Raw genomic sequence first — 24,877 nt, 5'->3', positions numbered from 1 at the left:
CTTCCTGTATCACACAGCCGTGGCGCTAAATGATGATGTCATTCAGCCGCTGCTGTGTGGCAGGAAGCAGGATGGATCCATTCCCTGCAGCTCCGCTGCCTTTTTCTCTTGCAGACAGCGGAGCTGCAATCCCATGATGGCAATCTGGCTAGGGGCCCCCCGGAGATGGATAAACTGGCCAGATTGCCCTCATTATTAGCCACCCTGCAGGCAGGGATGGTTTTAGGCAAAGTGGGACCCTAGGCAAAGTTTAAAATGGGGCCTCAAATCCTAACATATTGCACATCACACAGAAGCATTTCTGTTGTATTTACAAGCGCTGAGTTCAGACCACTAAAGGAATGTGATCGACAATACTGAAGTTGTTCAACGCTTGTTTCCCGGCCTCTTTACACCGTCTGAGAAAGAATGATGGGAACAGAACAATCACTAATAGATCACTAACAGATCACCATACAGTATCATGTTACCAGCAGCACACCTACAGTTTACAACGGCGATGTGCTGCTGAGAACAATGATTTCTGTTCCGGCATAACCAATCTAATCAATGGATGAATAGGCAGCATTTTACTTGTTTAGTATAACACACCTCATAGTCCTCAATATATTATAATGTGCACCACAGTCCTTCATATTGTAAAATACACACTGCATAATCCTCCATATAGTATAATACACTCCTCAGTCCTCAGTCCTATAATTCACTTCCCACAGTATAATGCACCCCATAGTTCTTCATATAGTATAATGTATTCCCCATAGTCCTTGATACAGTATAATGCAGCCCACATATAGTATAATGCAGCCACACCATAGAGCATAATGCAGCCACCCCACAGAGTATGATGTAACCCCCATGGAATATAATGCAGCCACCCTCATATAGTATAATGTAGCCCCCCTATAAAATATGATGCAATCACCCCTCATAGAATATAAATATAATACAGCCCCCCATAGAATATAATACAGCCAGGGGCGTAACTACCGCGGTCGCAACGGTCGCCATTGCGACCGGGCCCCGCAGGTCAGGGGCCCAGGGCCGGCCCCTGACCTGCGGGGCCGGACTGGCCATTGGGCACTTCTGGCAAATGCCAGAAGAGCTGGTGCCAGTAGTGGGCCGCCCGCTGTACTGTTCCCCCCTGCCAGTGCCGCCGCCGCATTTAACTATACCGGCGTCTATGACACCGGTATAGTTCAATGCAATGATGTCGGAGAGAGCGTCTCCTGACGCTCCCTCTCCCATCATTCCCCGCTCTGCCTCTGACAGTACACTGCGGGTGCGCGATGACGTCATATCATCGCGCACCTGCTGTGTCCTGCGCAGACTGCAGCCACCGAGAGAGGAGCAGGGACGAGCAGCGCGGGCAAAAGGAAAGGTGAGGAGAGTGGTTTTTTTTTTTTTCTTTTTAACCGGACTGTGGGGCCATTATCGGGGGTGGTGGGATGAGATGTGGGCTGTGCTCTATATACCCCTGTGCGGGCTGTGCTGTATATACCCCTGTGCCGGCTGTGCTGTATACATCCCTGTGCGGGCTGTGCTGTATATACCCATGCTGGCTGTGCTCTACATACCCCAGTGCGGGCTGTGCTGTATATATCCCAGTGCGGGCTGTGCTGTATATACCCCTGTGCGGGCTGTGCTGTATATATCCCTGTGCGGGCTGTGCTGTATATATCCCTGTGCGGGCTGTGCTGTATATATCCCTGTGCGGGCTGTGCTGTATATATCCCTGTGCGGGCTGTGCTGTATATACCCCTGTGCGGGCTGTGCTCTATATACCCCTGTGCGGGCTGTGCTCTATATACCCCAGTGCAGGCTGTGCTGTATATATCCCTGTGCGGGCTGTGCTCTATATACCCCTGTGCGGGCTGTGCTGGATATACCACTGTGCGGGCTGTGCTGGATATACCACTGTGCGGTCTGTGCTGGATATACCACTGTGCGGGCTGTGCTGGATATACCACTGTGCGGGCTGTGCTGGATATACCACTGTGCGGGCTGTGCTGGATATACCACTGTGCGGGCTGTGCTGGATATACCACTGTGCGGGCTGTGCTGGATATACCACTGTGCGGTCTGTGCTGGATATACCACTGTGCGGGCTGTGCTGGATATACCACTGTGCGGGCTGTGCTGGATATACCACTGTGCGGGCTGTGCTGGATATACCACTGTGCGGGCTGTGCTGGATATACCACTGTGCGGGCTGTGCTGGATATACCACTGTGCCGGCTGTGCTGGATATACCACTGTGCGGGCTGTGCTGGATATACCACTGTGCGGGCTGTGCTCTATATACCACTGTGCGGGCTGTGCTGGATATACCACTGTGCGGGCTGTCCTGGATATACCACTGTGCGGGCTGTGCTCTATATACCACTGTGCGGGCTGTGCTCTATATACCACTGTGCGGGCTGTGCTCTATATACCACTGTGCGGGCTGTGCTGGATATACCACTGTGCGGGCTGTGCTGGATATACCACTGTGCGGGCTGTGCTGGATATACCACTGTGCGGGCTGTGCTCTATATACCACTGTGTGGGCTGTGCTCTATATACCACTGTGCGGGCTGTGCTGGATATACCACTGTGCGGGCTGTGCTGGATATACCACTGTGCGGGCTGTGCTGGATATACCACTGTGCGGGCTGTGCTGGATATACCACTGTGCGGGCTGTGCTGGATATACCACTGTGCGGGCTGTCCTGGATATACCACTGTGCGGGCTGTGCTCTATATACCACTGTGCGGGCTGTGCTGGATATACCACTGTGCGGGCTGTGCTGGATATACCACTGTGCGGGCTGTGCTGGCACCCAGCACCATGTTGCAGTGCAGGAGATTCCTGCAACAGTCCGAGGCGTATCTAGGGGAATGTGGGGGGGGGGCCCCATTTGGAAGTTCGCACCGGGGCCCATAGCTTTGTAGTTACGCCACTGAATACAGCCCACCTCCCCATAGAATATAATGTAGCCCCATCAAAGAGTATGATGCAATCCTCCCTCATAAAATCTAATACAGCCCCCATAGAATATAATACAGCCCACCTCCCCATAGAATATAATGTAGCCCCCATAGAATATAATGCAGCCCCCCATACTATATAACACAGCCTTCCCCATAGAATATAATGCACCCCCCATAGTATATAACACAGCCTGCCCCATAGAAGATAACGTATAATGTACCCACCTTAGTATACAACACAGCCCGCATAGTATACAGCACTGCCCGCATAGTATACAGCGCAGCTTCATAGTATACAGAACAGCCTCATAGTATACAGCGCAGCCTCATAGTATACAGAACTGCTCGCATAGTATACAGCGCAGCTTCATAGTATACAGAACAGCCTCATAGTATACAGCGAAGCATCATAGTATACAGCGCAGCCTCATGGTATACAGCACACAGCCTCATGGTATACAGCACTGCCTCATAGTATACAGCACTGCCTCATAGTATACAGCGCAGCCTCATGGTATACAGCACACAGCCTCATGGTATACAGCACACAGCCTCATGGTATACAGCGCAGCCTCATAGTATACAGCACACTGCCTCATAGTATACAGCGCAGCTATCCCCCCCAGAATGGCCCCACAGTACAGTACTCACTGTTATAGAGTAAAAAAAAAACAACAAACAACACAGCACACTCCTCACCTCTCCTCGTGCCCGCGCTGCTTCCAGTTCCTGCTCCTGCCGGCACACAGTGAGTGTGCGGCAGTGTCTGTCAGAGGCAGAGCGGGGAATGATGAGAGAGGGAGCGTCAGCTGACGCTCTCTCCTCCATCATTGCTTTGAACTGTACCGGCAGACGCCGGTATAGTTAAATGCGGCGGGTGAGTCTGCGCTGGCGGCAGGCGGGCCCCCTGCCTCACAGGGGCCCCATAGCAGCTGCGTGATGTGCCGCTAGCTGGGGGCCCCTGGGGGAGCGAGGACCTAGGCAGCTGCCTGCCCCTAACACCGGCCCTGCCTGCAGGGGTCCCCTGGAGCCTCCGGGCCCCTGTGCAGCTGCACAGGTTGAACAGGTGGTATGTCCGCCCATGTAGCGTGTTAAAGGATAATTCAAACTTAAGTTTGTCAATTATCCAATTTACAGAAGATGCAGGATAGCTTCGATCACTGGTGGTCCAAACACTGGGACCACTACCTTTCCTGAGAATGAAGTCTCTGAAGTGCCTTCTGTGAATGGAGTGGTAAAAGGCAGCCAATACCTTTGGATCCCCAATGATTCAGACGTTATCACCTACCTTATGGATAGGGACTAATTTCCAAATTTGAAAATACCTATTTAAGTCTCACCTACCAACATCTTTGGTTGAGCTACCACTATCCATCAGCCAATTCTATTTTCTAATTATATACATGGCTGGCCAACATAAACCAATGCACTGATAAACTGCTGGCCAGCCTTAATTAAAAAAGCATCAAGTTTAATACTTACTACAGATCCTGGAAATCCGGTTTCTCCTGTTTGTCCAGCTCTTCCTGCTTCACCCTTAAAAAAAAAATCAAATAAACAATAGACTATATTATCGACAAAACAGAAGATAAGTCATTGGCTACACAGAAAGTAGAATAATACATTTGCCAGGAAAATTCATTATTTTTCCTGTAGACTGTGAACCCTTGTGAGCAGGGTCCTCTCTCCTGTACTTGTGTGTGCCCTGTTTTACTCATGTTTATTGTACTTGTCTATATTTGCCCCATTCACATGTAAAGCGCCATGGAATAAATGGAGCTATAAAAATGTATAATAATAATACCTCTTTCAAAATTTACTTTGAATTTTGTAATTCTTACTTGTATATCAATTTCTTATTTCCCATATGTTGAAGTCCTTGTAATCAGTATAACTTCTACCATAGGTATTAAAGTTGTCTAGTATACAGCATAATATATGCACAATATACTGTGCATTCTTCCAGACCTCATTTATGGTTATTTTTTTATTTTAATGTCTGGGAACCTTAAGTTTTAACTATGACTCAATTAAGCATTGACAACTGAGCACATAACTTACATCTTCTCCTGGTTTTCCTGGAGGTCCTTCAGGGCCCCGTGGACCAACTGGACCCTAATACAAAGAGTTATAACCATTAACAGTCATGGCAGTTCACAGATATAATTTATGTTGTTGAATTTTATTTGTTAGGTGGGATGGTTTATGGATACTTAATAAACCACACGCATGTTTTAAACCATTGAATTGGAACCCTGTGTGTGCACCAGCATCTACCAGAAAGCCAATTCCTTACAGATATTATATATGTATAAATATATATATATATATATATATATATATATATATATATATATATATATACTGCTCAAAAAAACAAAGGGAACACTAAAATCCCACATCCTAGATATCACTGAATGAAATATACCAGTTGTAAATCTTTATTCATTACATAGTGGAATGTGTTGAGAACAATAAAACCTAAAAATGATCAACGTAAATCACAACTAATATCCCCCGGAGGTCTGGAGTTGAAATGATGCTCAAAATCAAAGTGGAAAATGAAGTTACAGGCTGACCCAACTTCATTGGAAATGCCTCAAGACAAGAAAATGATGCTCAGTAGTGTGTGTGGCCTCCACGTTCCTGTATGCCCTCCCTACAATGCCTGGGCATGCTCCTGATGAGGCGGCGGATAGTCTTCTGAGGGATCTCCTCCCAGACTTGGACTACAGCATCCGCCAACTTCTGGACAGTCTGTGGTGCAACGTGACTTTGGTGGATGGTGCGAGGCATGATGTCCCAGTTGTCTTCAATCGGATTCAGGTCTGGGGAACGGGCGGGCCAGTCCATAGCTTCAATGCCTTCATCTTGCAGGAACTACTGACACACTCCAGCCAAATGTGGTCTTATATTGTTCTGCATTAGGAGGAACCCAGGGTCAACCGCACCAGCATATGGTCTCACAAGGGGTCTGAGGATCTCATCTCGGTACCAAACGGCAGCCAGGCTACCTCTGGAAAGCACATGGAGGGCTGTGCGGCCCTCCAAAGAAATGCCACCCCACACCATAACTGACCCACTGCCAAACCGGTCATGCTGAAGGATGTTGCAGGCAGTAGATTTCTATCCATGGCATCTCCAGACTCTGTCACCTCTGTCACATGAGCTCAGTGTGAATTTGCTTTCATCTGTGAAGACCACAGGGCGCCAGTGGCAAATTTGCCAATTCTGATGCTCTGTAGCAAATGCCAAGCATCCTGCACAGTGTTGGGCTGTGATCACAACCCCCATCTGTGGACGTCAGGCACTCAGGCCATCCTCATGGATTCAGTTTCTAACAGTTTGTGCACATTTGTGGCCTGCTGGAGGTAATTTTGCAGGGCTCTGACAGTGCTCCTCCTGTTCCTCCTTGCACAAAGGCTGAGGTAGCGGTCCTGCTTCTGGGTTGTTGCCCTCCTATGGCCCCCTCCACATCTCCTGGTGTATTGGCCTGTCTCCTGGTAGTGCCACCAGCCTCTGGACACTACGTTGACAGACACAGCAAACCTTCTTGCCACAGCTCGCATTGATGTGCCATCCTGGATGAGCTGCACTACCTGAGCCACTTGTGTGGGTTGTAGAGTTCGTCTCATGCTACCACGAGTGTGAAAGCACAGCCAACATTCAAAAGTGACCAAAACATCATCCAGAAAGCATTGGTACTGAGATATGGTCTGTGGTCCCTACCTGCAGAACCACTCCTATATTGAGTGTGTCTTGATAATTGCCAATAATTTCCATCTGTTGTCTATTCCATATGCACATCAGCATGTGAAATTGATTGTCAAACAGTGTTGCTTCCTAAGTGGACAGCTTGATTTCACAGAAGTTTGATTTACTCGGAGTTATATTCTGTTGCTTAAGTGCTCCCTCTATTTTTTTGAGCAGTGTATATATATATATATATATATATATATATATATATATATATATATATATATATATATACATATATATATATATATACACACATAAAATCCATTCTGACCTATATGGAAATATTCTCACATTCACATATGTTTCTATTCGACCATGCCTTTGTCTTTTCTTAGTGATTTTTTTCCATCAGATACTCAGCTTTTGTACTAAAGAGTTATATAATTTGCATCAAAATAATACCACAGAAAAAGTAATCAGACTCTTTGTGCTCACCATAGGGCCTGGTTCACCTGCTTCACCATTAGGGCCAGGAGGTCCCATGGCACCCTAGCAGGAAATAAAGAGAAGGACATTTCTATGTTGCGATGAACAAACAATACTATAGCACAGTTTATTGCATTAATCTGTTGATTGATATAAAACATAATAAGATAATTATTGTGTTAGATCATAATAGTAAGAATTACCATAGTATGAATTGCCACACAATGTTGAATTCTATTTGGACTTGCATTGTTTGATTTCACATGAAGGCAGTTCTGAACAGATATCTATGTTTACTTGGTTATTTAGTTACATGGAACCGACAATTTTATTAATCTATTGTACAATTATCAAAACTTCTTTGCACTAGTTTATCTATATTGGGATGCAGAAATTGCAGACTGGTCATATAGATGGTCGTGGTACCTTAGATGTCCAATTGTGCTCTATATAGGAGGACAACGATACTACAAATGCCACATCATAGTGGGGGTTCTGGTATTGCATTGGCACCCAGGTGCTCATTTTTTTTCAGTTAACTGGAAAGACATTGATAGACCCAACTGACTGTGTATTAAGTCCACCAATGCCTGGAACAATATACTGGACCAGTAATCGAAAGGCCGCTAAATGCTTCAATTATCTACAGCACCAGAATATCACTGACTATTACTGATGCATTAATTTGACAGACTATATTACTGACCAACAGAGGTAAAAATGAGTACTTTTTCACTAATTGACAGGTACCAGGAATCTGAATGCACCCTTGATAAAAAAAAAGTATAATTTACAATCAGATACCTACTTTGCCATATGCTGAATCTTCAAATGCTGAGTTTTCCATTAGGTACTGACTGCTAATTGTGCTAAAGAATAACAAAGGCCAGCCACTGAATGTTATTCCTGAGGTTATTAGCTACTGTGATTAGCATACTAAATATTATTGCTCATGACCTTTGTTGCTCTATGGAAATATAACTACATTGGCTTTGTTATCAGGTTCTACAGATACAGTATCTGTCTGATAATCACATCCCCAGAATTCATATTATTGTATCTCTAATGACTACTTACCGGATTTCCTGGTAGACCCTGTGGACCTCTTGGTCCAACTTGCCCCTGTGAAACAACAGGCAAATCATGTCTGTAAACAATTTCAAAGTTACAAGAACTTATACAAGATAAGAAACATTCTTGCATCTTTCTGATTTTGTCTGTATCATATATGTGACATCACTATTCAACAAAATCATTGAATGTGGAATTTTTTTTTATTCATGACAAAAAATGGTATCCATTCAGCAAAGCATATGAATAGAAAATTCCTTAATGAGCACTAAATGCCATTTTATAGTGCAATATGTAGAATATAAATGGAGAATCTCTGGAATCTTTCCTGTTAGATAATGTGTTTATGACCCTTACTGGAGTGATGCCAGAGGAGGTGCTAGGTCTTCGGATGACGCGCAATATGGGCTTACAGAAATATCACATATTCAATTGAGGTTACTGTTGAGAATTATAGAAAAAAACCTTACCACTGAACCAGGCATCAGTCCAACTTGAGACCCAAGTCCAGATTTCTCATCAAAGCCACCTTGCATTTGAGAAGAAAATGGCTATAAAAAAAGAAAACAAAACTAAAACATGTTTCAGTAATGCATTCTAGAGAAGATACAGTTCTGTATTTATGACTGAAATGGGCAACTACTGAGGCATTTGCTTTACTGTTTAAAGGGGTTGTCTGGAGTGGTCACACAATATTGAAGATCTATTCTCAGTATAGATCATCAATATGAGACTGATGGGGGTCCGACCTCCAGCATCCCCATGGATCAGCTGTAATTTGCTCTGGCAGCAGGCAGATGTAAACACATGGAACACAGCAGCAGAGCACAACTCTATGCTGAGTTTAGCGGCCACTGCTGAGTAATGCAGAACACCTTGTGCAGAACACGCAACAGCCGATATTAACCATTGAATGGATCTGTGTTCTGCAGCTCCATGTGTTTATATCCATTCCCTGCCAAAGCAGTTTTCTGGTGATCGCTACCGGGATCCTCTTATTCTTGATCTATTATATTGATAGGTCTTATTATGGTGTGACCACACAACCCTTTAAACTGTCCGCAGAGGAGCTTCTTGATTATTTTTGACATGTAAAATGTAATCTGTCAGTAGGATTTCACACCCCAAATTATTTATATCTGCAGGTAGCTCCAGCCATACCTTATGGGTATGTTTCCACAGTCAGTATCAGCAGCGCTTTGGATGCAGCACATGTCCGGTCCGTCCAAAGTGCTGCCAGCTTTTGTACGCATGGTGATTCCGCATGTGTTCATTGAACCGTGTGGAATCACCGCATCCTATATATTTGACGGTGATATTTATCTTGCGGAGACGGATCGTCTCCTCAAGATAAATTGACATACTGCCGTCTAGAAAGACGCGCCGCATGTGCGTATACGCAGGGAAGCCGCCGGTGTCTCTGCACGCATAGTGGAGATGGGATTTCATAAAATCCATCCACTATGCTGTATCATCTGGCCGCTGCGGGTTGGACACTGTGGATGTACGCAAAGTCTAATCCCCAGCGTTTACTGACCGTGGAAACATACCTTAACATGGACAGTTCCTTCCTTTGTCATTGAGAAATCAGTGTTTGAATTGATCATGTAAAGTATTGGTGGACTTGTCTGTGAAAGAGCTACATAAGCATATAATTAGTTTTGGGGTGGTGACAAACTGCTGACAGATTTATTTTAAAGCAATACTGTATCACTGATTTACAAATGCCAGCATTTCACTAATGTGTAAAACTTAATAAAAAAAAATATATGCACAACATTATTTTTCTAGGGATGGCGATAAAGACATTCACAATGTAAAGCAGTAATACAGTGACATTGTTTCCATTGCAGTGGCAGGCCTATGTGGCACCCCAGAGTCAGGTTGCCATGGTGACATTGCCTCCCTCTAAGGAATGATGTCATGCCTGGAGGCAAGAAGGAAGGTCCCCAACAAGGGATTTGTCATGGAAAAGGGAGCCAGCTGGAACTCGTGACAGGACAGTGAGGGAGGAGAGTTGGCAGTTGGTCTGTGGAGAGGGAAGGGACAGGAGCAGAGACAAGAGCTTAGGGGAATGAAAACTGTATATAGCTGACACCAGAGCGGAGCACTGATAAAAAGGGATGCCAGAGTCCTTGGCTGGGTGGGTGCTGTACACCCTGACTGCTGAATCTGGAGGGCAGGGGACTGCAAGTTCCCTGGTGACACCAAACACCTTAAGGCATGGTAGCAGACCAAGAGCCCGGGCCTGACAGTGAAATGGACAGTGCCCATGAAATAGGCTCACGCTGTCTGCCATACAGGTTAGAAATCATCACGCAGGAGAGAGCCGCAGGTTTGCAAAAGCAGCAGGGACCCTAAAAGAGAGTGCAGAAGGAAAGTCCCCAACACCACCTGGCAGAGTGGATCCCATGAAAGCCTTCAGGCAAGCCGGACTCAATCCATCATCTGTAATTTGTACCCCAGATTGCATCTATTTTCAAGTAAAAGGTAAAGAAAACGGCACCTCTCTGTGTCCTTCACTTATTCTCTGCATCCCAATGTTCACCACCATCTGAACAATCAAATATATTTTTCCCTGTGGCCCCGCTCTAACTGTAGGGAGCTGAACCATCTTTGCTGTGTCATCATCAGCCCCAGTGGACCTAAACCGCAGTGTAGGCAATCCACTGCCGAACACCACGGGTGGCGTCACGACCAAACACCACATAATCATCCTCCATTTTATGACACGGCCAGGGCCACGGAAACGGATGACGGCCCCGTGACCTCCCCCATAGAACTATCCAGTCCGATTCCAGGTACCCCCACAGCCCTGGGGGGCGCGTCACCTATAGACTGTTGTCATCCTGTAACATGTCCTCTTTAGGGTACATGTCCACAATCAGGAATTGCTGTGTCAAACCCACAGTGTCCAGATGTTACAGCACAGTGGATGGGATTTCTAGAAATCCAATGTCCACTATGTGTGTATGTGCATCTGCGGCTCACCCGTGGAGGCAGACATGCGGCATGTCTCTCCAGTCCGCAGCATATTAATTTCTCTTGCAGAGATGTTAGTCTCCGCAATAGAATTTACATCAAAAGAATGTATTGAATGTGGTAAATATGCACGGAACATGGTCTGATCATGGGCAGGGGAGGATACAAGAGCGTATACAGACATTATAGCATGGGATCACAACTTCTGCTTTCTGAGGTAAAATATTTGCCTGTTTGCCTGCCTTACATTAAACAGAAAAAAATCATCTGTGATCCCTTGCTGTCCTGTCTGTATACTCTCTTTTCTTCATCCCTGCCCAGGAGATGTAGTATGATCAGACCATGTTCCTGTACGGTCAGACACGGCCATTACACAGCACACAGCAGGGGCACATTTATAGAATAATCTCTGCACAGGGACATTTTATATAAACACATCCAATTTGGAACTTGTCATTATTCCAAGATGAATTAATAAAAATGTAATTTATTCATGGGCAAGCCATTTAAGGCTCAAATAACACTCTACATGTTTGCATTGCACATTCAGCCATAAACCTTGTCACAAAGTTACTAAGGAGATTTAACCATTAGTCTCAAATTGATTAATGTTCCCAAGCAAATTCCATGTGAGTGTAATTACTATGAGATACTGTATCATGTGATAACTTAACATGTGTTATATACTGATTTTATGACATGAGTGATATTGGTATATTATGTGCTTATATAGCTTGAAGCAAGTGCCCTGCATGTCTAATAACATTTAATCTAAGAAATTATCAGTCTATACTTACATGACTTCCAGGAAGTGATGGATGCCCAGGAGGACCTGGGTCTCCAGGCTGTCCAGGAATACCAGGTTCTCCATCGATTCCAGCAGGACCTCGTGCACCCTTGAGAAAAAATATTAAAGAATGTTTTTTGTCATGTACCATTATTATAACAAATTTATTTCAGGAGCCACAGTTATGATGCTGGTCCATGAACCTGTCAGTTTCATTATCAGTTCTTATGCTTATCTGATGATGACATAGGAAGTTTTCAATTAATACAAATACAAATGTAATTTTTTATTGCTTGATAGGTTTTCTTATTGTTCCAAATTGAAGACTTTTATTTTGTCAACCAATGACATCCCAGATATGCCTAAGGGGAGACAAGTCCAGAGACCATGCAGGCCATGGTAGTACTTTTATGCCATGTAGGCTGCTCACAGTAGCATCAGCAACATGCAACCTGACATTATCACATTGAAAAACAGCTCCTGGGACACATTAGAGAAACATGCTACAATGTCCTGCAGTATCTCCACCATTGTATCCCATCAAGAACATCCGGGACATCATTGGCTGGCAATTGCAAAGAGATCTGCTAGCAGAGGATCTTGATGATTTGTGTGCCATAGTGCGTGCAGCGTGTCAGAACATTTCTCAGACAATCATTAATAACCTCATAGGCAGCAGCCAAGGTGTGTGAGTGTATTTCTGCATGTGGCGCTCATACTCAATACTGAGTAAATCAAGAAGTTTTACAAAATTTGTTTCCATCTTTTCATAATTTGTGAATCATTAACATGTCTATCCATCCTGTGATTTTCAGAATTCCATGACTTTTCCTTGTTGGTGTTATGCTGCAGTACTTCAAACCTGACTTTTTACTTATTAGGTCCATGGATACAGTAAACCCAAAAATACATCATTCTTTTTTTTTGGTGACACATTGCAATTCTAGTTAGATCACATAAAAAAACTAGAAACATAAAATAAATCTTTGTAAGCAAAATTGCTTTATCTTAGATTTGAAACATTTCATGAAAATAGTTATAAATATTTGTGGCAGATTTTTTCTCTAAATTCTTCCATATATGAAAAAAATCAGTGTCATACAATCCCCCTATTTATGTTACTATGATTGGTGACAATTGAGTTCTCACATGAAGTAACATCACATGGAATTGTGTCCTCACTACGACTCTGTGAGGCAGCACTGACATCCAGTGTTCATGAGGAGCAAATGCAAAGGGGCCCTGTCCACTCTCATTACCGAGGGAGGGACGGATGGACGAGACGGAGTGATCACCCACGGATTTAAGAACATGAAATCTCTATGGCATGTTTTCTACACAGAGCATTTAAAGAGTAACCAAGCCCTTATAAGTTTGTTTCCGTATTTGAGCTTCCTTGTGATTATAAGCAGATGGTGGGTGTCCAGGTCCTGAGACCACGCCGATTGTTCAAATCTCCCCACATGCATTATAAATGTATGATGAATCTATGATGAATGTTAACTTACAGGTTTCCCCTTTGGGCCTCTTTCCCCTCTTGGTCCTTGGGAGCCTGGTGGTCCCTGTTGAAAATAAAACCTCATTGTTATTAAACGCCTTTGTTGTACACAGATAATAAAGAAATATAACATAATAACAAAATATAATAATAAGAGATTAGTGCTAGTAATGCATTGATAGTATTGCACCAAACCTCTGTCAATAAGACTGTATCTTTATAGACCTGCGGTTCACAGGGACTCGTCATCTAAATCATGATTCCTCATCCAAAGTGAGCATGACTCCGACACCGGCTTCATCACTGCAGACATGTCTGTTATGCTCTAAAACGCTGGCGAATTCCAGAGAAGGCTTACTTTACAATGGAGGCTGGCGACCACGTGTTCTCAGCGGCCTCGCTCTGCCCCCATCACCCAAATTATCCTAATTCCACTGGAAGGTTCCCTTTAATTCTAATTTCTCTGAAGTCTAGAAGGATTTTCCCCCATCAATATTAGTCTCTTTTTATGTTGCCCCCTCTGGATCAATATAAAAAAGGCAGTAATACGGACTGCATGAAGAGTCAGTAATTTTATCTTGCTGTGTAGTTTAAGGTTAATGACGCTGAAGAGTCGGTAGCATGAAGGTTGTGTTTGGGGACAGGACACTGGGCTTGGCACAAGCTAACCAAAGACTGTCCTGCTTCTTTCAATCTCTATGGCCTTAATGGTGAACACTTAGCAAGCAAGTGGAGATCATGTTATGTCCTGACTGACTCACCCATCCAGCTGAATGAAATGCTCCATACGGGCTAGCTGCAGCTGCTCAGGATAATAGAGATTTACGCAGATCCTAAAACTTTGGCATCAGCAGACAGATTTTGACTTTCTAAGCTGTTTCTTCTGTTCTCTGCTGTTTAATCTTCTTTAAATTATCTTTTTCATTTTTTAAGCATTGTCATTTTCAAGTTAGCCTTAAAGGGGTGGTCTGAAATACAAATTCATTTTCATCCTAAATCCTTATCTATTTAATGCCATAATCTAATCTGTTTTCTGATATACTTTAATTAAAAATGCCCTTTTCTTAACTAACTACACAATCTGTTTGTTTTCTTCTGCTACTTCCTCTTTGATGACTCTTTGTTTGAGAAACCCAGTGCATGATGGGACTCAACGGAAGCATTATCAGGGGCCGTAGGGTGTGGTCTTTGCTGTAGCCTCTGTCCCCTCCCTGAAACAAAGCATCATAAGTGATGATCATTTCAGGAAATGGGCTAGTCACTGCATGACAACAGCAGTGCGCTCTCTTACATGCTCAGATTAGTACTAATGAGCCGGCAAGAGAGCGCACTGTCAGTGTGCCTTGTCAGAATACCCGGTATGCAGAGACCAGCGCTGCAAATGATGTTTAGACTAAATAGATAGGCATTTAGGATGAAGAGATCACCCCTTTAACTATAATCATATTTATTTGGAGGGAGTCTACCATCACCTAAAACTGAAATTGAATTATTTAGACATTCATATAGGGGGTTTAGACCCAATATGTGGAGGTTAGTTCTTAGGTGATGTGTTCTTGTTCCCTGCTGTGTCATTATGTGCAGGGATGGGAATTTAAATCAAGCAGCACTCCAAAGCGAGTGCTGTCAATCAGTATGAGAAGAATGGTGGAGGATGGAAATTTAGGGTGGCTGAATGGTGCACTGAGCCATTGGTCATACCAAGGATGAACCAAATCTTCCTATTTACCTATCTAATAATATTGGTTTTTTTGTATAAAAATAAATTTACTAAAATCAGCAGTATTATTTTACTTTTTTGTTCAGACAGGAGGGTATCTGAGAACAGGTAGGGATCTGTTCAGACAGGGGGTATCTGAGAACAGCTAGGAACCTGTTCAGACAGTTGCAGAAAGGAGGGAGAGCAAGACAGCAAGAGCTAATGCAAAGCAGAACCACAGGAGGCGGGGCTAAGAGCAGGAGCAAGGCAGAACCGCAAGGAGCGGAGCAGGGTAGAACCGCAGGGAGCGGAGCCGCAGCACGAGAGTAGAGCAGAGCCGCAGAGCGGAGCAGCAGAGCAAGAGCAGAGCCCAAGAGTGTAGAGCCGAGAGGAGAGCAAAGCCACAGAGTGCAGAGCCGAGAGCAGAGCTATGCCACAGAGTGCAGAGCCAAGAGCAAAGCAAAGCCACAGAGTGCAGAGCCGAGAGCAGAGCAAAGCCACAGAGTGTAGAGCCAAGAGCAGAGCAAAGCCACAGAGTGCAGAGCCGAGAGCAGAGCAAAGCCACAGAGTGCAGAGCCGAGAGCAGAGCAAAGCCACACAGTGCAGACGAGACGAGAGCAGAGCAAAGCTGCAGAGTGTGGAGCCAAGAGTAGAGCAAATCTAGAGGATACGGAGCAAAGAGCAGAGCAAGATCATAGAGCCACAGGTTGTTGTGAACAGAGCAGAGAGGCGCAGAGCTACAGGTTGTGGCGAGCAGAGCAGAGAAAGAGAACATGGAGGTACGAACAGCAGAGAAAAGAAGCCAAGACAGGGATACGAACGTACACAGGAATAGGACTAGGCAGAAACAGGATCAGGAACGGGACAATGCACTGAAGCAAGGACACTGGCAAGGGTTCGATGCCCCACTGGGTGGCAGACACAGGAGAAACCGAAGACAGGTTCAGGCCAGGGTACGATGCCCCACTGGGTGGTAGACACAGGAGTAACCGCAAACAGGTACAGGCCAGGGTACGATGCCCACTGGTTGGCAGACACAGGAGAAACCGAAGACTGGTACAGGCCAGGGTACAATGCCCCACTGGGTGGCAGACACAGGAGTAACCAAAGACAATTACAGGCCAAGGTACGATGCCCCACTAGGTGGCAGACACAGGAGTAATAGAACACAGGTACAGGTCAGGGTACAACGCCCCACTGGGTAGCAGTCACAGAAGTAACAAAGACGGGACCTGGCACCTCAGCAGCGAGACACTGACTGAGGAAGTAAGTTTCACAAGCCCCCATAAATGGGTGGGGATGTTTTAAGTACAGGAGGCCTCATGGTAATTGGCCGGGGATACCTAACAAGGTGCACACAGTCTCAATAAGAAACAGGAATTGCCAGCGCCGCCCCCTATGCACACAGACAGAAAGCATGCACAGAGCAAGCAGGAGACATGAGGCACACAGCATGGAACTGGCACCAGAGAGAACTCACAGCATGGCCCGGAGAAGTGAGTGAGTTTGTGAGTAATGCAGGTGGGAGATGGGAGGCCATGCAGTGATGCCGGCAGGGTTGTTACAGTGGATATTCTCCGTTCCTGACAGGATAGGTTTTAGTGTCTGAATGTCATTTAGGTTTAGAGGCATGTCTCCATTAAAGGGGGTGTCCACTGCTAGGACAACCCATTCTCAACCTGAATGTTTGACCCTTTAAAATAAAAACACCTATAATCACTTCTTGTGACTGCGCCATTACAGCAGTGTCAACACTCGTGTTCCCGGGGCTGACGTGAGGCTGTTAAGACATGAGAGCCCTGTGCCCAATCAGTGCTGGCGTCACTGTCCCAGCCTTTAGCCTTCAGACATACAAGTAATCAAGAAGGGGTGAGAACTGTGGCTGGCCGCTCAGCTCTGCTTGATTACTTATATGCCCAAAGGTGGAGACAGTGAAACCAGCGTTTATTGGCAGGGGGCTCACGTGACTTATCAACCTCACTTGATCCGCACCACTGTAACAGTGCCAACACGGGAGGTAAGAATATAAGTGTTTATCCTAACTGGGCAAACATTCAGATCAAGAAGGGGTTGTCCTAGCAGTGGGGAAATCCTTTAAATGTAACATATTACAAGTTAAGTCTGATTGTTCTCTTTTTTTCTATAACAAATGTATAATATTGAGAGTTTTGCTACTTCTCTATAACATGAGAGTGCAGTTCTTTGCTGTTTTGTCTATGGACCTCAAACTAGGCAGCATAATAACCCTTTTGTGTATCCTTTAATCCCTTCAATAAATTGTATTACACCAGAGTACCAGGGATGTTAGCATAATGAGCCTTTTCTGTATCCTGTAATCCCTTCAATAAATTGTATTACACCGGAGTACCAGGGATGTTAGCATAGCCCAAAAGCATTTTTAACAACTTCATAACCCTAAGCCATCAGAGATTTGAACTATTATATTTATACTTTAAAAAAAAAAAAAAACCTGTTTTTTTACTTTTTACTTGCTACAATTGTCTCCTTAGGAAACTTGAAGCTGCGATACTCTGATTGCCTGTGCTGCACATAGCAGGGCTTCATCCCTTAACATGTTAACATGTTAACAACTGCGGGTGGATAGCGATTCCACCAGCGGCTGTTAGGAGCACATGTCAGCGGTTGTAATAAGCTGTCATGTGCAACAAAACATGCAGGCTCAGCCCCAGAGCTGGCATGGAGTGCAGGGACACGACCTATGATGTATGTAGGTCGCCAAGGGGTTAAAAAATAATATTTGCAGCAATGAATAGTGCTTGTGTGTCTTTGTGGAGACATCAAGGGATGGAGCCCACACATTATTTTTACACAGGGACTTTCAGTTATTGCTGTCCACATTTGCGCTAGTTTGTTACATGATTTATTTAGTACTCACAGATGGTCCTGGACGTCCTCGAATGCCAGACACCTAGAAGAAAACAATATAATTAAGATATAAAATGTTCCAACTTTTAAAATTTTCAATCAGAATCTTAAGTGCAGGCTTTTCCTTTAACATTGTTAAGTGAATTTATTGTCTAGATATTCAGCAGATCTGGAATGATAATGGTAATTACTACATACAATATAAAATTTAGTATGGATATTTCAATAATAACTGGTTTTGCATTCGTATGCCATTGCATAATTATTAAAGAAGCACTCCATCAAAATTTGTATCCTCTCAATTTATTACAACCATCATATTATATCGCACTGTGCACTTACAATTGCTCATTTTGCCCTATTATCCAGTTAATTCTTCTGTTTTCCATTAGGTCTACGGCATCATGTGATTAAAAACTAACTGGATCCTTCTAGGCCAGGGGTGGGCAATTTATTTTCCCAAAGGGCAACATGAGAAACCGTGACTGTTGTGGAGGACCAAACTAATAGGCTGAAATGAATTCTTATATTAATATTAACCCTTTAACCCCCAATTGTGGTTTGCACGTTAATAACCGGGCCAATTTTTACAATTCTGACCACTGTCCCTTTATGAAGTAATAACTCTGGAACGCTTCCATGGATCCTGGTGATTCTGACACTGTTTTCTCATGACATATTTTACTTCATGACAGTGGTAACATTTCTTTGATATTACTTATGATTACTTGTGAAAAAAATGGAAATTTGGCGAAAATTTTGAAAATTTTGCAATTTTCCAACTTTGAATTTTCATGCCCTTAAATCACAGAGATATGTCACACAAAATACTTAATAAGTAACATTTCCCACATGTCTACTTTGTATCAGCACAATTTTTGGAACCAAATTTTTTTTGTTAGGAAGTTATAAGGGTTAAAAGTTGACCAGCGATTTTTCATTTTCACACCATTTTTTTTTAAGGACCACATCACATTTGAAGTCACTTTGAGGGGTCTATATGATAGGAAATACCCAAAAGTGGCACCATTCTAAAAACTACACCCCTCAAGGAGCTCAAAATCACATTGAAGTAATTTATTAACCTTTCAGGTGCTTCACAGAAATTTTTGGAATGTTTAAAAAAAAATGAACATTTAAATTTTTTTCACAAAAAAATTAATTCAGATCCAATTCTTTTTTTTTTTTTTTACCAAGGGTAACAGGAGAAGTTGGACTGCAAAAGTTGTTGTACACTATGTCCTTATTACGCTGATACCCCTTATGTGGGAGTAAACCACTGTTTACGCGCATGACAGAGCTCGGAAGGGAAGGAGAATCGTTTGACTTTTCAATGCAAAATTGGCTGGAATTGAGATTGAATGCCTGATGTGCCTAAACAATGGAAACCCCCCACAAGTGACCCCATTTTGGAAAGTAGATCCCCTAAGGAACTTATCTAGATGTGTGGTGAGCACTTTAAACCCCCAAGCACTTCACAGAAGTTTATAATGTAGAGCCATGAAAATAAAAAATCATATTTTTTTTCACAAAAATTATATTTTATCCCCCAATTTTTTATTTTCCAAAAGATAACAGGAGAAATTGGACCCCAAAAGTTGTTGTGCAATTTGTCCTGAGTACGCTGATACCCCATATGTGAGGGGAACCACTGTTTGGGCGCATGACAGAGCTTGGAAGGGAGGGAGCGCCGTTTGGAATACAGACTTTGATAGAATGGTCTGCGGGCATCACATTGCGTTTGAAGAGCTCCTGATGTACCTAAACAGTAGAAATCCCCCACAAGTGATCCCATTTTGGAAACTAGACTGAAGGGGTTAACTAGTGGGACAGTTTTATAGGTCGGGTTGATACGGACGCGGCGATACTAAATATGTGTACTTTTATTGTTTTGTTTTTTTATTTACATAAAGAAATGTATTTATTCGAACAATATTTTTTTTCTTTATTTAGGAATTTAAAAAATATATATTTTTACACAGCATAACATTTTTTTTTTACTTTTTTACATTGTCCCAGGGTGGGACATTACTGTATAAAGTCAGATCGCTGATCTGACACTTTTCACAACACTGTGTCAGATCAGCGATCTCACAGGCAGTGAAGGAGGCTTCTCAGGTCCTGCTCTCAACAGGCACTGACAAGCCACCTCCCTGCAGGATCCAGCGGCCATCTTGGATCCAGGGGTCTGCTGGCAGGAAGAAGAGTCTCAGGGAAGCACGCAGGGAGCCCTCTCCCTGCGTGATGCTTCTCTATGCCACCGGAACGCTGCAATCTTGTTTGATTCCAGTGTTTCAGGGGCTAAAGTGCTGGGAGTGGTCTGTGAGCGCTCCTGGCACTTAGCCCCAGGTGTCAGCTGTGATAATCAGCTGACACCTGGCCGCGATCGGCCACACTCCCCCAGTGAGCGCGGCTGATTGTGTATGACGTACTATTCCGTCCATGGGAAGTAAGACCCAGGTCATATGGACGGAATAGTACGTCAGATGGCAGAAAGGGGTTAATTGTATCACTTAATATTGAGCAGAATTAAGAATGCTGACATCTGATATATAACGTATGAGCCCGGACAGCACCCTATATACTGTATAATACTGTATAAGCTTACACACAGACTCCTATATACCATAAGCGCACACACACAGCCCCCTATATACAATATGAGCCCCTACATAGCCTCCTATATACAATATGAGCCCCAACATAGACCCTATATACAGCATAAACCCCCACACAGCCCCTTATATACAATGTGTACCCCCACATAGCCTCCTATATACAATATGAGCCCCAACATAGACCCTATTTACAGTCTAAACCCCCACATAGCCTCCTATATACAGTATTGAGCCCACACATAGCCTCCTACATTCAGTATGAGCTCCCACATAGCCTCCTATTTATACAGTGGCATATAAAAGTTTGGGCACCATTGGTCAATATTACTGTTATTGTGAACAGTAAAGCAAGTTGAAGACGTCATGATATCTAAAAGGCCTAAAGTTAAAGATGAAACATTTCCTTTGTTTTTTAGGCAAAAAAATATATATATATATTGTCATTTTTTAGATTTTAAAAATTACACAAAGGAGTTTGCGCAGATCTGTTCTAAGCTCTATATAGAAATTTGAGATCAATTTTTCCTTCATGACTCATAGGTCACTGCAAAAATCTGTGATATGGGTGAGGGGTGGAGCAGCTGGGTCAGGAGTTGAAGAGGGGGATGATTTCTTTACGGTGAAGAGATTTCCTGTTTCTACATAGAGCAGAGAAAAGAGAAGATTCAGGGTATGTGCACATGCAGCGCCACCCGCTAGGGCCGTGGGGTACTCAGACCCGGGTCGGACAGTTCTTAAAGGGGTGGTCACGGCAGTGGTGACCCGGTCCGTGGCCCTGGGCACACAATTAAAGGAATATATTGAATGGATGATTGGAATAAAGTTTATATAGGAAAGGGGATTGCTCATGACGTCACCTGTGGTACTCCGCTAGGAATGGCCGACGCTGCTTAAAGAGACCACTGGGGCTGATGGTAATGCAGCAGAGTTGTTACAGCTCTCTACAGGTAGAGCTTAGTCCCAGGGCAGTTATTTTATTAACACGGAAAACCACCAAGCAAAGACAAAGCGGGATCCTCTCATTATCCGAACGGTACACAACCCCTGATGAACCCCCATTATTCCCACGGGGGGGAAACGCGTCGGGTATTACTAGGGATGACATCCCCACTGGAGGTCCCTTAGGTGACTTGACATAATGGTCGCCCCTAGCGCCTGAGATGGAACATTGGGAATCAGATGAGTAAAAGCGCTTTATGTATTGTACAGATTGAATTATGACTAATGGGGTGTTGCCATCTAATTGTATATGTATGGAAATATGCTTTAATGATCTCTGTGGGATGTTTTTTTGTTTTTGGCTTTTTCTTTTTGAGTTTACTGCTCCATTACTAATATAAAGGGTAATTTGACTATGCTGATTGTCGGATACATGTATTCGCAGGGCTGACTTGATTATTGCATGAGTCGTTTGGAGCGGCCCTTTACTATTGAATATTTTGGATAAATGAGACATTGACACATTTTTTTGCCCAACTATCTGTTTTACATACATTTATATTTATACCCCATTTGGGGTCTATTTGGGATAAAAAAAACAAATGTTTGTGTTTTTTTGCTGAGTTTTGTTTTTTTGATTTTTTGTTGTTTAATTTTTTCTTTTTTTTTTGAGTTTTTTATATTTCTTTCACTTTGTTGTGTAATGAACATATTGGATTTTTTAATGACCATAGGGACTGTATAGGGCTATCAGGGATAGCCGTCGTGGAGCGGGGGCGCCTACCGCTGAAACTTAGGGTGCCAACCTCCGCAGTCAGGTAGGGTCCAGTACTAGGGCACCTGACAGGGTCAGATAGTCCATATTTTTATACTTCCCTTGGTAATATGTATATGTCTTAATGTCTTTAAAATTTGGAAAAATAAGGTTTTAACTTTAACAATTAAAGGTTGTATTTTAGGGATCCTTGTGTTTTCAGTTATTTTATTAAAGATGGTGATGATAAATAGGGTGCAGGGCAGTTGACGCAGCAAATAATTCAGGGAACACAGCAGTGTGGAGTCTTCATGTTTTACTCACAGTTCGAGTACGGTATCCAGCCGGGTACTGTGTCCTCCAGGTTAGTGGTCCAGCCGACTCTCTAGTAACTTGGGGCACTTGTCCAGAGCCCCCTTAGTATGTGCCTTTCCTGTCCGACTCACTGCGCTGGCTCTCACCTCTCCTGCCCTGCGCATCACCCCCAGTATCCCAAGCCGGTAGTCACGGATCCTGTCGGGCAACTGTTATGGTTCTCAATGGCAAGAGAACATAGCCCAGCATACATAGGAACTAGCTCTTGGAAGGATGGAAACTTAAACTGACCATGAACTAAACCTGCCGCACAACTAACAGTAGCCGGGTAGCGTAGCCTGCGTTTTATCCCTAGACGCCCAGCGCCGGCCGGAGGACTAACTAATCCTGGCAGAGGAAAATATAGTCCTGGCTCACCTCTAGAGAAATTTCCCCGAAAGGCAGACAGAGGCCCCCACATATATTGGCGGTGATTTAAGATGAAAATGACAAACGTAGTATGAAAATAGGTTTAGCAAAATCGAGGTCCGCTTACTAGATAGCAGGAAGACAGAAAGGGTACTTTCATGGTCAGCTGAAAACCCTATCAATACACCATCCTGAAATTACTTTAAGACTCTAGTATTAACTCATAACATCAGAGTGGCAATTTCAGATCACAAGAGCTTTCCAGACACAGAAACGAAACTGCAGCTGTGAACTGGAACAAAATGCAAAAAACAAACAAGGACAAAAGTCCGACTTAGCTGGAAGTTGTCTGGTAGCAGGAACATGCACAGAAAGGCTTCTGATTACAATGTTGACCGGCATGGAAGTGACAGAGGAGCAAGGTTAAATAGCGACTCCCACATCCTGATGGGAACAGGTGAACAGAGGGGATGATGCACACAAGTTCAATTCCACCAGTGGCCACCGGGGGAGCCCAAAATCCAATTTCACAACAGTACCCCCCCCTCAAGGAGGGGGCACCGAACCCTCACCAGAACCACCAGGGCGATCAGGATGAGCCCTATGAAAGGCACGGACCAGATCGGAGGCATGAACATCAGAGGCAGTCACCCAAGAATTATCCTCCTGACCGTATCCCTTCCATTTGACCAGATACTGGAGTTTCCGTCTGGAAACACGGGATTCCAAGATTTTTTCCACAACGTACTCCAACTCGCCCTCAACCAACACCGGAGCAGGAGGCTCAACGGAAGGCACAACCGGTACCTCATACCTGCGCAACAATGACCGATGAAAAACATTATGAATAGAAAAAGATGCAGGGAGGTCCAAACGGAAGGACACAGGGTTAAGAATCTCCAATATCTTGTACGGGCCGATGAACCGAGGCTTAAACTTAGGAGAAGAAACCCTCATAGGGACAAAACGAGAAGACAACCACACCAAGTCCCCGACACAAAGCCGAGGACCAACCCGACGCCGGCGGTTGGCAAAAAGCTGAGTCTTCTCCTGGGACAACTTCAAATTGTCCACCACCTGCCCCCAAATCTGATGCAACCTCTCCACCACAGCATCCACTCCAGGACAATCCGAAGATTCCACCTGACCGGAGGAAAATCGAGTATGAAACCCCGAATTACAGAAAAACGGAGACACCAAGGTGGCAGAGCTGGCCCGATTATTGAGGGCAAACTCCGCTAAAGGCAAAAAAGCAACCCAATCATCCTGATCTGCAGACACAAAACACCTCAAATATGTCTCCAAAGTCTGATTCGTCCGCTCGGTCTGGCCATTAGTCTGAGGATGGAAAGCAGACGAGAAAGACAAATCTATGCCCATCCTAGCACAGAATGCCCGCCAAAATCTAGACACGAATTGGGTTCCTCTGTCAGAAACGATATTCTCCGGAATACCATGCAAACGAACCACATTTTGAAAAAACAGAGGAACCAACTCGGAAGAAGAAGGCAACTTAGGCAGGGGAACCAAATGGACCATCTTAGAGAAACGGTCACACACCACCCAGATGACAGACATCTTCTGAGAAACAGGAAGATCCGAAATAAAATCCATCGAGATGTGCGTCCAAGGCCTCTTCGGGATAGGCAAGGGCAACAACAATCCACTAGCCCGAGAACAACAAGGCTTGGCCCGAGCACAAACGTCACAAGACTGCACAAAGCCTCGTACATCTCGTGACAGGGAAGGCCACCAGAAGGAC

The 24,877-nt window shown here is 44.1% G+C and overlaps 1 protein-coding gene across 1 annotated transcript in view; it reads right to left on the bottom strand.

The window, feature by feature from the left end:
* The window catches only part of COL5A2 (collagen type V alpha 2 chain), a 449,814-nt gene that overhangs the window by 192,189 nt on the left and 232,748 nt on the right, over positions 1 to 24,877 (bottom strand). Inside the window, exons 5-12 of the mRNA XM_077275667.1 lie at positions 18,092 to 18,124; positions 13,507 to 13,560; positions 12,009 to 12,107; positions 8,700 to 8,780; positions 8,236 to 8,280; positions 7,168 to 7,221; positions 5,035 to 5,088; positions 4,456 to 4,509 (exon numbers count right to left, since the gene is read on the bottom strand). Coding sequence (XP_077131782.1) covers positions 4,456 to 4,509; positions 5,035 to 5,088; positions 7,168 to 7,221; positions 8,236 to 8,280; positions 8,700 to 8,780; positions 12,009 to 12,107; positions 13,507 to 13,560; positions 18,092 to 18,124 — 474 coding nt within the window. The remainder of the gene's footprint in view (positions 1 to 4,455; positions 4,510 to 5,034; positions 5,089 to 7,167; positions 7,222 to 8,235; positions 8,281 to 8,699; positions 8,781 to 12,008; positions 12,108 to 13,506; positions 13,561 to 18,091; positions 18,125 to 24,877) is intronic.

This window comes from Ranitomeya variabilis, chromosome 7 (assembly GCF_051348905.1).
Source record: "Ranitomeya variabilis isolate aRanVar5 chromosome 7, aRanVar5.hap1, whole genome shotgun sequence".
Taxonomy (NCBI): domain Eukaryota; kingdom Metazoa; phylum Chordata; class Amphibia; order Anura; family Dendrobatidae; genus Ranitomeya; species Ranitomeya variabilis.
The sequence above is the reverse complement of the archived record's forward strand: the minus strand, read 5'-3'. Positions and strand labels throughout refer to the sequence as shown.